The sequence below is a fragment of the Lynx rufus genome, unplaced genomic scaffold (genome assembly GCF_022079265.1).
Source record: "Lynx rufus isolate CCGP_SWC_20201006 ecotype Redwood Valley unplaced genomic scaffold, mLynRuf1.p SCAF_2, whole genome shotgun sequence".
Taxonomy (NCBI): Eukaryota; Metazoa; Chordata; class Mammalia; order Carnivora; family Felidae; genus Lynx; species Lynx rufus.
Window position 1 is genome coordinate 90,420,533 of NW_025814834.1, and position 12,994 is coordinate 90,433,526.

The window sequence follows — 12,994 nt, forward strand, 5'->3', positions numbered from 1 at the left end:
AAAATATGACTAATTATAAATATGTGCCTTTGATAAGTATATAAAAGCAAATGCATTTTCATATAAACTACCAAAATCATGTTTGCTCAGTAAGCTCATCAGCTCTTTGTGATGAAACTTTATCATGACAGAACTTTGTTTCCATTAGCGGGTGTACATTTTTCTTAATGTCCAGCACACTGCATCAGAAATGCACTCTAGGGGAGTCTGGGTGGCTCAGTTGGTTAAGCATCTGACTTCAGCTCAGGTCATGATCTCACAGCTTGTGAGTTTGAGCCCCACGTCAGGATCTGTGCTGACAGCTCAGAGGCCTGGAGCCTGCTTCATATTCTCTCTCTCTCTCTCTCTCTCTCTCTCTCTGCCCCTTCCCTGCTCACTCTCTGTCTCTCAAAAATAAATAAAGACATTAAAAATATTTAAAAAAAAAAGCGCTCTAGGGTCTTGCTTACAACTCCATTCCATTCACACAGGAAATAATAGACTCTTATCTAAGACAGGATATGAGTTGCAATTTCCTTCCCACTTTACCTTGAAAAAGCTCAAGAAGAGATACACACACCATTTCCATTACAAGGGGGAGGTCCCATGTGAAGAAAGAAGGGCAGACTCTTTAGGCTCTCAGTACAGCCTACTATACAGAGGAAATTGACTTCACCAAGCTAGAAACACCAGAGCCTCATATCCTGACTTGGCTGTGGAGATCCAACATTGTAGTTCTTGACTCATAAAAGATCCTTTTGGAAAAGTATGTGTCAGATGGATAAATAAGAGTTACTGACAATGAGCAGACAGTGGAAGTTTAAAACCAGGAGTATAATATTTGGTCATATAGGCTGCATAACATCTAAGCATGATAATACAAACAAGATTGGGTAGTCTGAAACTTATTAGACAAGTTTGTTTTCATTTTTATGATACTTTTCTTCTTGGCATTAAATGAAGTTTACAGTGGTGCTAGAATTTCTGTCACATAGCTAAATAACTGATACCAAAACAAAGCCACAACTGAGTTAAAGTAAATCTTTTACATAAATAGGAAAATTGAAGCCTCCATGTATTCATGTGATTCCAAATAGCCAGGTGTGTTTCTAACACACAGTCTATGAGCTGTCAACTAGAATAAATACTCTGTCAAGGATAATAAGTATATTCTTTAAAAATGGAGCTAATTGTATATTTTTCTCTTATGTGGAAATCTAAGTAAATATTGATGAAGAAAGACTCGATCATAATTTTGAATAGCCTAAATAATACCTTTGCAATGTCAGTTGTTATGGGAATTTTTTCTCTGTACTGGACAACTGGTAATTAACTTTTGGAAAGTGATGTATCACAAACTCTGTGTGTGTGTGTGTGTGTGTGTGTGTGTGTGAGACACTTGCCTCTAAGAAATAAAATGATGAAAACCCATGTTAAAATATGAGCTGAACTCTGATGCATTATAATGATTTGAGTAATTTTTACTTTATATTTTAAATATATACAAATTTCTGTCTTCAATTTAGGATTCAAACAAAACCTTTAGAAAGAGAAAGAGGCAACATCTTTTTTAACTCTTGAAAGAAGGAGTTTAAAAGCAATGAGTAGGATATTTTTATCTTTAAAAGCTGATATTTGGTGTATAGTTATCTTTTTTTCTCAGAAATTCTTTAATGGATAATGAGCTATTTTTTTCACTTTGACATTGTCCTTTTGATAGAACAGAAACTATAACTTTCTGCTCTTTGATTTTCAATGAGGCTGAGATGGAGGGCAAGGAACATTCTCCCAGATCCGTTAAACCTATCAGATATCAATACTGTTAAATGTATACTTGACTCACTTTGTGTCCATATTTACATGCCTATAGATTATAAAGGCATTCTCTGTTAAGTCTTGTAAACTTTAAACTGCTTCCTCTCCATGTTTGGTTCTACATTCACATATTTCCATTTTATATCCAGTACATAGTTGACTCATTGCTTCTGTTCATCTTGAAAAGAAATGTGATTTTAAAATCTAGGCTCTTAAAAAACATTTTTAAATTAAACACCTGGGAAAGTAATAAGCTGTGTGGTGGATTTCCTGCATCCTTATCACCTACCTGCCATAAAATAAATATTCACAGAATAAATTAACCAGGACCACCAAGTAATCATTTCAGGCATCCAACCGATGGATGGATGGATACTCTTTGATGGGTGTAACACAATAGAAATCCATCGTGGAGACTGTGAAAGTGATCAGTGATATTGCAACCTGATTTATGTGTCATGCTTATGTCCAGATTTATTGTGACACCACTGATTGCTTCATAGCACCTAGTGCCAACATGGTCTTATAATCAGAATAGTGGCACGATCTGTTGTAATTCTGATTTGGGCCAAGGCTTGTATGAATCTATTACCCTACTTCTCATTCAAGAGACCCGATGATAATTTGGAATGACTGTGCACTTTTGTCTGTCCCCCCAACAATTTTCAGTGTCCAATCTAGTAGTATTTATTTAGATAAAAATATAACATAGCAAATAAGAAATTTCTGTATTTTTCCTATTTTAACTGAGCTTGGGTTTTTTTTGTTTGTTTGTTTTTGTTTTCCATGTAGCAATAACCATGGTGTTTTTTCTTATATCAGACAGATAATGTGCTGTAAATTAGAATTGCTTCCATAAGAAAACCTACCTCCTTACCCTATTGCCAAATTATGTATTGTTCCTATAACATTTCTATTTTTACAATGAACTGCCCATGATCTTTGTGTGTGTGTGTGTGTGTGTGTGTGTGTTAGAATAAAAACATTGACTTTAATTACAGTACATAATCGAAGAGAAAAGGCGACTACCGGATAATCTTATACTTTCTTACAAAATCTGGAATCTGAAACTCTTAACAGTGTTTTTGGACCAGATTTTCCAGTTTACAACAGATAGCTGAAGCATTTGCTTCCAGAATATTTGATCATGTGGTTTGTAATTCACACTGATGTCACCAAACCCTAGTTAAATGAAAAGGGAATAAGATACAAATGCTGATGTCTCCCTGCAGTGTAAGTGATAGACATTAGAGCATATTTTTTACACATATCTCTAACTATATTAAAATTTTATATTAAGCAAGTGGGTTGAAAATTTAAAAATTACCAAAAGAAAAAAAATTGTTATCATTTTGTTAAAAAAAAATCTTTGCCTCCAGGAAGTCTGTCTTTCTGAAAACTTACTTTTAGCCAGGCACACTCCATTACTTCTCTATGATGAATATTCTTATCTGCAGAGAGTTTATGTCAGCTTTCGACAATAATGATGCCACTAACAATGAGGTTTCTTTTTTCCTTTGTTGCTGCAGCTGCACTAATGGAAAGATTGCCTCTAGCTGTCAGTTATGTGATGGCTACTGTTACAATGGTGGCACATGCCAGCTGGACCCTGAGACAAATGTACCTGTGTGTCTGTGAGTATTATATAACTTTGTGGGCTTGTTATAGTATGACTTTGTATGTACATGGAATCCTTCCTCTATTGTTCTCCTCTCTTGGAGTAATACATTTTAAATGAATGTTTCACGGACATCTCTGATCAAGTATTGTCCCTCATTGGCTCATGTGCTACAGAATCTCCTCCTTCATCAATTTGCTAGTGATTTCATAAGGAAGAGCTCATTCAGTTCTTAGCATCATACCCATTGAAGACATTCATAGATCTTTGAACTTGGAAATGCCAGGTAAAATTATTCTAATTTCATTGACCTTATTTAGATATGTGAAACCCAGACATAATCATATTTATGTATACTTGGTATTTACAGCTATCCTTTTAAAAAGAAACTGTGGTATTTTTTCAAATGTATAATGGTGTTATTTGATGTTTATATCAGGTTTAGAGTGTTGTATTATGTAAACCTATTAAGCCCCTGTCTCCTTTGGAGTACATTAACTTGAATCTGGGTTTCTAAACATTTAGAAAGTATTGGGAGATTCTCTGCTCGTGAGAAAAATCTAGAATTTAATATTTTCCCTCTTAAATACCTGACAGTCCAGAATGGACAACTTGAAATAAAACCATTTCACTTATGTGGTTTCTATTTTGAGTTTTCTTTGATCACTGCTTGACTAGAAGGATAATGCCCACATATGATCCATATCCACGATCTGTCCCCACCTTGTCAGAGTAGCATGTGATGAGTGTGAATGAAAGAGAAATGGACTTACTTGACAAAGTTTGATTCATATGTTACTATCTCTGTATGAAATGAACTTGAAACATATTTAGAAAAAAAGTCAGCCGCTTTATTTAGCTGTATTTTACTGAAATTCTGCAGATGCTCTGTGGGGTTTAAAAGTCAGCGCTGTGACCAGAAAGAGAACCCTTGTGATCACTACTGTCAGAATGAGGGGATTTGCACTTTAACTGCGTTTAATGAGCCGAGATGCAAGTAGGTTTAACCTTCCACTTACCACTGCGCTTCGTGTGACATCATTTCAGGCCACAGTTCATTGGTTTAAATCATGAACATCCACATGCATTTCACAGTGTATACTTAATCTCGGGGCTCATCTGTGTCACACACACACTTAACCTTTGCTTCGCTCACCAACAAGTGTATGCACCACAGTCAGCTAGAGTGTCTAGAAATATAATGGAGGGAATGAGAAAGCTCATGGAACTGTCTAATGAAAACACATTTGCTAGAATAGTGGCTTTTAATTAGAGAAGTGCAGAAGCAGGTGTTCTTAGACTCTATTGCTATAGTCTATACTATATTTGGAATGGTGGCTTTTGTTTAGTAACTGACTTTTAATTTCAAGTACTGATGAACCAATACATTATTTTGTTTCCCAAAATTTTACTGAGAACAATTACACTTACAGAAGAAATAGGTATGTGGTAAAAATTTTGTTTCCTCATAGTTTAAATCTTTTTTTTCCTGACTTAATTTGTCAATAAAAAAATAAACTCATTTCCTCTGAGAAACCTCAGAGACCACCTTTGGGGTCAATGTTCATCACAATGGAAGTTATTTTTGCATTTTTCACTTGAGCTTTAAAGATAGATCATATCCGCGATCGCCTTTAATACTCAATGTCATAAACAGAGGCTATGATTGGTATCTAATAGCTCCATAGTGGTGTCAAAGTGTACTTAGAAATGGTCTTTAAGCACAAGTGTATTGACACTCAGTTATTTCATTATCAGAACTCTATAGTTGTGTTCACAAAGATCTATTTTGTTATTCAAGAAAATGTTATTCTTTAGATTATAGTCCAAAAATATGGGAAATGACTAAAGTAATCACATAGGGAAAAATGCTATTCTTTCTTTTTTCCTGAAGATATTTGAATATGTTAAACTAATATCCCTATGTAAACTACATCCAAAAATATCTCTTTAAATTTTAGTCTACAAAATGTGTATAGACGGATCTGTTGAGGCATTGACACACTTCTCAGCTCATACTCAGGTTTGTACCTTGTGCACGTGAAGACAAGAGGAGACTCTTTTTCAGTTCTGCCTTTACCTGGATCCATCCTAAATTTCTTCAGTCATTCAGCAAATATTAATAGACCCCGAAAGTATGCTAAATCCTAGACAAGTGAAGATGAATGAAATTTAGCTCCCATCATTAAGGAGCTCATTAAGTATTGGGGTTAAAATATCATAAACAGCGAATTAACCTTTAATAATGTAGGTGTGGCCACAGGAAAAAGAGAGGGCAATGGAATCTTAGCAGGGCAAGTGATTTGTTCACAATGAGAAATGAAAGCTTTACAGAAAAAGGCAATCTTTTGTGGTTCTTGTAGTTCATGAAATTCAGTAAGGTTGGGAATAGCATTCTGAAAAGAAAGAATAACATAAGTAAAGACATGGTTGTGAGACTTAATGGCCTATTTCGGGAGCTGTGAGTGGTTGAACATAGCTAGAAGGAAGGGTGACTGTAGTTGGGAAGGAGAGGGGATTGAGGACACAAAACTGGAAAGATGAGTTGGGATCCTATTTATGTCAAAGTTAGGGGATTACATAGGATCGCAAAAGGAATGAGTAGCCAAAGAGATTTGAGGCAGAGGCTTGAGCTGAAGGAATTGGCTTTTGAAGGTGATGCTCATTGGCATGTGGGGGAGAGCACTGGAGATCAGCTGCAGAGACCCCATAGAAGATTTGGAAATCCTTGAGGAGAAAAGTGATGAGAGTTTCAACCTGGACAGTGCAACTGGCAGGAAGAAGAGCAAGGTCAGGAAATTCATGGATATTTCAGAATTAATAAGTCCAGAGTGAGCCTTGACCAAGCATTGATCTAGGTACTCATGTTACTTCATTTCTAGGATACTGGTAATGCCTGTTCTGGGGCCGAGTCTTCATTTGTCTTGTCTCTCTTGCACTATGTCCAGGAAAAGTACAAATAACATTTCAGACTGACCCTCCTTCCTCCCTATAAATGGGCCTAGAACATGCCTAACCTAAGAATGCTCCGGTGTCCCTAGAATCGATATCGCTCATGGGCACAGCAGCTCACAATAATGTTCTGTTCCATTTTTTACTCTTACCAAGTTTCATCAGAGGCACCTGACCTATTAAGGTCTATAAGACTTATTCACCTATAAGACTATTTCATAAACTCAGCAAGGAAAAAAATACATTAATGGAAAGGTTTAGAACAAAAATATTTTACTTTTGTGTATCTTTGTCTACATTTGGTTTTATGGAAATTCTGTCTGTGCTTTGGTTTTTTACTATCTAAGATTTATTCTGATGGTAGCAGTAATGCTTACTGAATCTCTCAAAAAAACTTAAGGTATAAAAGAAGCAAAATATAGGTAATGATATTCTGCTATCATCCATTAATTAATTCTTCACCAAACGTTTATTGATAACCTGTGATGAATGAGACCCTGTGTAAATTTGGAAGGATAATTAATAACAGCTAACCAACTTAGCAAATATTTTCTGCCAAGCACTGTGTTAAGCGCTTTATATATTTTATGTGAAGCTAGAATATTATGCTATTGTTATTATTGTGATTATCATCATTATCATCATCATGTAATTACTATCCCCATTTCACAGATGGTAACACTGATGTTACATGCTAGGAACCAGTGGATACCTGAAACTCAAACCATACTTTGATTCTAAAATTCATACCTTGGTTATAACTCTTATGCTGTACTGCTTTCTTTATGTTGTAGTAACTCCAACATGATTTTTACCTTTGAAGAGCTTAAACTTTATTTTGGTAGATGAATGGGTTTACAAAACTTAAAATCCCATTTGACAATTGTAATAATTAAATAGATGATGGAGATTAAGGAGGGTACTTGTGATGAGCACTGAGTGTTTACGTGACGAATTACTAACTTCTACTGAAGCGAATATTATACTACATGTTAACTAACTGGAATGTCAGTAAAATTTTGAAACAAAAAAGAAAAAAAAAAGAAATATTACTAAAGTGTTGTGGGAAAACATTTCAATAGAGATCATTTCATGATTACTTGTAGAAGAGAGAAAAGCTTTATAGATGAAGTGATATTTTCACAGTATTATGGGGAAAAAATGTGTAATAGTTTTACAGATAGGAAATGGCTGAAAAGCTTCCTTAAAGAGGAAAAGTTCTGAAAGTAAGGTAATGTTTGTTGAGAACAGAGCACATCCTACACAGCAAATTGGGAAGAGAGAAGACTAGAGAGATATGTTGGGGCCAATTGGTGAGGTACATTTTATGCCATGACACAAGAGTGGGTTTACAAAATGAAGAATAGAGGATTAAGGATGGATTCTAGGAAATACCACTGTTTGATACTGTGTTATAGAGGAATCAACAAAAGTAAATGAGAAGAAATGGAAATTGGAGGGAACTCGTCAAAGAGTAGAATCCTCCAAGTCAAAGGAGTAGAGAGTGTCAAAGAATATCAACTCAAAAAAAGAAAGGAAGGAAGGAAGGAAGGAAGAATATATGTCAACTCCAGAAAGTTTAAGGAGGATGAGAATTATAAATGGCTTATTGGATTTTGCCATTGGATGGGCATTAAGGGAGATGTTTTGAAATCTCTATATGACAGGAGAATATTAAGCCCTCTGGATATCTTTCTAGTAGTCGATTCTTCTTATAAGGGGAGCTTTTTGGAAACACAGATTTCAGCCTCAGATTTCAATTGGAAGCGGTCATGTACCTTTAATGAAAAGCTAGTATGTACTATTTCATCTAAAAGCCTTACAGGAAACAAAAATTGCTTTAAGAGATAAGATATAGTGCTTGCTTTAGTTTTGTTGGTAGTACATTTTTCTTTTTTTCGTAGAGTGGAAAACTATTTGAATGTGCAGAATTTACACACATTTGGAAAGTCTATATGAAGTATTCAGATCTATGAAGGTGACAGGTTTTTTTTTTTTCCACATAGAAATTTTATTACTGTATCCTTCAATTTAAGGAATAGATTTGTTTTTTGAATGCCTTCACTTTTGTCTCTTGATGGCCATTTTCACTTATTACTATGTGTGGAGGAAAAAGAAAACTCCACAGAAAAGCCTACACAAAAATAAAATCTAGGATTTTTTTATGCATATTTGGAGAGAGTATTGATATTTTTTAAAGTAAGTATATCGCATAATGTTAAAAACCAAATTTAAAAAATCTAATGTGTGCTATTTTGACAATACTATATAAATTTTGTTGTGAGGATTAGAAATTATCAATAATGCGGAAAACTGTTCAATTCAGTATCAAGTTAACTGTGTCCTTCTACCTCTAAGATATCTTGCTAGGGTCAGACTTTTATTTGTATTGGGTTTAACTTTCTTTAAACCATAGACTTACTTCCACAGCATTATCTTCCAGCAGTATTTACAGTACATTTCATCTTCCAATAAAATCATGTTTATAGCTACTCTACTTCTCCTACCGCTACTCCTATACTTATATAGATGCAAGCACACATACAGCCTTGCCCCATAACCACAGGACCATTCCTCTCTTAGGTGTCTTCACTCAGTTCATTGAACTGAAATGCTTCTCCTTTTTTTCTGCTTACCTCTTATTATCCCACTAGTCTCAACTCAGATATCATCTGTTTGTGCATATGGTAGTGAATAATAAATCTTAATTGATTCGGCTTAACTGAATTTCTCAAAAGGGAAGAATCAAAATTTAGTGAGGAAAAAAGTATTTTATAACATGTAATATATATTTATATATTAAATATTGTATATGTTTATATATAATTATATCATTAGTTGGAAGCAGAACCAAAAGGTGTATGTGTCAAAGAGTAGAATAAAAGTCATATACATATATTTTATATATATTTTGAAATATTTTTATGTATTCTATAGAGAGAGAAGAGAAAGAAAAGAGGGAGAGAGAACCAGGAAATTCACTGGTGTAATATAATTCAGTCGAAATCCAAAGGCCTGAGAAACAAGGTAGCTGATGATATAAGTCCCAGTCTGAGTCCAACATATCTCTCTAGTCTTCTCTCTTCCCAATTTGCCATGTAGGATGTGTTCTGTTCTCAACAAACATCACCTTACTTTCAGAACTTTTCCTCTTTCAAGGAAGGTTTTTAGCTGTTTCCTATCTGAAACCAGGTGTTGATGTCTGAGGGCAGGAAAAAATGGATGTCTCAGCTCAAGCAGGGATAGCGTATTTGCCTTTCCTGTGCCATTTTGTTCTATTCAAACACTCAGCAGATTGTATGTTGCCCACCCTCATGGTTAAGGGAGATCTTACTCAATTTACCAATTAAAATGCTAATCTCTTCCTGGGACACCTTCACAGACACACCCAGAAATAATGTTTTACCAGCTGAGCATCTCTTAGCCCAGTCAAGTTGTCACATAAAATTGTAAATTTTGCTTTGTTACTGTTATGAGCTGGACTGTGTCCCTTCCAAATTCAGGTGTTGAAGCTCTAAGCCTCAGTACCTCACAATGAGACTGCATTTGGGGAAAGGGGCTTTAAAGATGTGATTAAATTAAAACAGGGTCCTTGGGGTGGCCCTAATCCAGTATGACTTGTGTCCCTGTAGGAAGAGATTAGGACATAGAGATACACACATGCACAGAGAGATGGATTCTATATGGCTGGTGTCTTTATAAGCAGAGGATATTAGGATACAGGCACACAGAGGAGGAAATCATGTGAAGACAGGAAGAAAATGGTCTCTACAAGCTAAGGAGAGAGGCGTTAGAAGAAACCAAACATGCCAACACCTTGATCTCAGACTTCTAGCTTTCAGAGCTAGGCTCCACAGCAGACCCATCCCACTGAAGACTAGGAAGATATTGAAATGTACTAAAAAACTTCTCCTGGGTATAAATAACCAGTGTTTAAGGACTCAAGAAAAATATAAGACAATGAAGAAGTCAGGAATTACTCCCTTTAGAACTCTTCTTCCTGGGGTGTCTGGGTGGCTTAGGCAGTGAAGTTTCCAACTTCAGCTCAGGTCATGATCTCACAGTTCATAGGTTCGAGCCCCGTGTCAGGCTCTGTGCTGACAGCTGAGAGCCTAGAGCCTGCTTTGGATTCTGTCTCTGTCTCTGTCTCTCTCTCTCTCTCTCTGCCCCTCCCCCACTCATGCTCTGTCTCTGTCTCTCAAAGATAAATAAATATTAAAAATTATAAAATAATAAAAAATAACTTTTGTTGTCTGGATTTTGAATGCATATTCAAATCCTTACTCTGCTCACATGGGTCTTCTGTATTGATGGTACCAGAGAGATCCATTTGTTGGCTGGTACCATCACTATCAAAGTGAGACAGACAGTAAGGAAGTTCTGTTATTCTACAAGATACAGTAAGTGGAAAGAAAATGGGTTTTAGAGTCATGCTTACCTGGAATCATATAGTCCTTCCTCCAGTTGCTTTTGGTGTGGCCTAGTGGCCAGTCTAAACCATAGATTTTTTTCTTCTTTAGGAAGATAAATCTAGCATGTATATATAAAAACCATCGTAGGAAAGAGATATTTTCTGAGCACACTTATTCTGAAAATGTGTGTTTAGAGCCACCAGACCTTTGTTTCTGCTTGGGTGTGACCATGACTACAGATCCAGACTTACTGTTAGCTATTATTTTTAAATCTTGGTGATCTAACACTGTGTACATGGTTTTATTTTAGGTAACTTGCTTAAGTATTCTTGGATATCCCAAACTCTAGTTCCTGTCTTTGGCAGGTGGCTCTTGGCTGAAATCTCAACATTGTAGTTAGAATAGCAAAGATTTGAAAATTCTATATTTGTTTTTTGTACACATTACATTTTTTATCCAATTTTTCTTCATACTATGATTTTTTCTGAGAAATCATTCAAGGTTTTCTGTACTCCAAAAGATATCTTGTCAACTTTGTCCGTTTGGACAGACTTCGGTAGAAAATGATGTAAAGAATACCTTCTCAGAGTAGAATAAAAGAACTCCTCAATGTCACTATTAAATACATTTTCATTGTGTTATTATTTTTATTAGACCATAAATTTTAATTTTAGAAATAAAAGTTAGCAATCCTTTTTCAGAATGTCCATATTTCCTAGTAACAACCACTATTGTATTTTATTTCTGTTCATTCAGTTTCTTGATGCAAATATATACTTGAAAATGATTATATACTAAAATAAGATCACATGATAGACACTCTTTTATATTTATTTATTTTGCAATACATTCAACACATCATTCCATATCAATGTATATAATTAGATGCTTTTATTCTTAGTGGTTGCCCAGCGTTCCACTGTGTTGTTCCCTACTTTATTTAATCAATCATATATCATTCAATTATTAGATGTGTGATTTAGTTTTTTTTGCATTATCCTTTTGTTAACTATTTTTTCCAAGGATAAAAAAAAAAACATGCTGTCTCATTAGTTTTCTCTGATTAACACACAGAAGTGGAAATACTGGGTCCAAAAGTACAGACTTTATGAATGAAACTAGGTATGATTTTGAGCAAGTGACATTATGTCTTTGTGTCACATTGTTCTTGTTTGTAAAGTGATATGTTTGGACTAATTGTTCACTTATACTAGGTCTATAAGGTACAATATATTTAAATCTGGTCCTATTTGAATTTTTGTTTACAAACTGGTTTAAAATTGGATCAGTCACAACCACAGATACAAATTGTCCCTAAATCTCTAAAATATCTATGAAGATATTGAGAAGACAAAATTATACATTTGCAGCAAAATTAAGAATAATAGAAAATCTGTTAATACTATGTAGTAACTGAGGAGCTGATCATAAAATTTTTGGTTCACAATTAAATATTTGTGTTCAGTTTTTCTCTATGGTTTTACAGTTTATTTTCTGATACTTTAAAATAATATACCAGGATAGAGCTAAGTAGATGAGTAGCCTAGTAATGCCTAGGTGCAAAAGAGATAATAGTTCTTTCCACATATTTCTTATTATAACCCCTAGTCTAGTATATCCAAAGTCTATAAGAACCAGAATCTCAGGTGTCTGTCCCTTGATTGGCTCATATTTTTCCCTTTTAGACAACAAAAATACTGCTAATCTTCATATCCATTTATCAACAAATATTTACTGAGTACCTCCTATATACCAACAATATCCTAGGCACCAAAGGATTTTTCAGTGAACAAAACACACAAAAAAATGGTTACCTATTATTGGTTGAATTTGGGTAATGTTTACTTTTTAAAGATAGTTTTCTATGTAATTTATATTATTTTTCAAAAACAAAAGAAAAAATCCAGTTTTTAAGTTATTTGTATCATCTGAAAAGGGAGAACAGAAAAGATCTAACTGATAGTGCATTGCTTCTGAAATCATATCAATTCAGGCACTGTTTTGAAAATGGCAATATGGCAAAACTCCAAGACATTTCTTATAATATATGTTATTGCTTCTTGCCCATAGCAAGAACGGTTCTCCATTTGGTCAAAAACAAGATAGCAATGTTAGTTTTTATGTTTTACTTCTTCATTTCAAACAAAAGCTACAAATAACATACTGTGAGTATTTTCCCCTAATCCATTACTTTTTTCCTTTTTCTTTTTTTTCTTTT

General features: G+C 34.6%; 1 protein-coding gene across 1 annotated transcript in view; it reads left to right on the forward strand.

Moving 5' to 3' along the window:
- LRP1B (LDL receptor related protein 1B) overlaps positions 1 to 12,994 on the forward strand; it is a 1,918,909-nt gene that overhangs the window by 1,879,078 nt on the left and 26,837 nt on the right. Inside the window, exons 86-87 of the mRNA XM_047084146.1 lie at positions 3,324 to 3,428; positions 4,296 to 4,409. Of these exons, the coding sequence (XP_046940102.1) occupies positions 3,324 to 3,428; positions 4,296 to 4,409 (219 nt within the window). The remainder of the gene's footprint in view (positions 1 to 3,323; positions 3,429 to 4,295; positions 4,410 to 12,994) is intronic.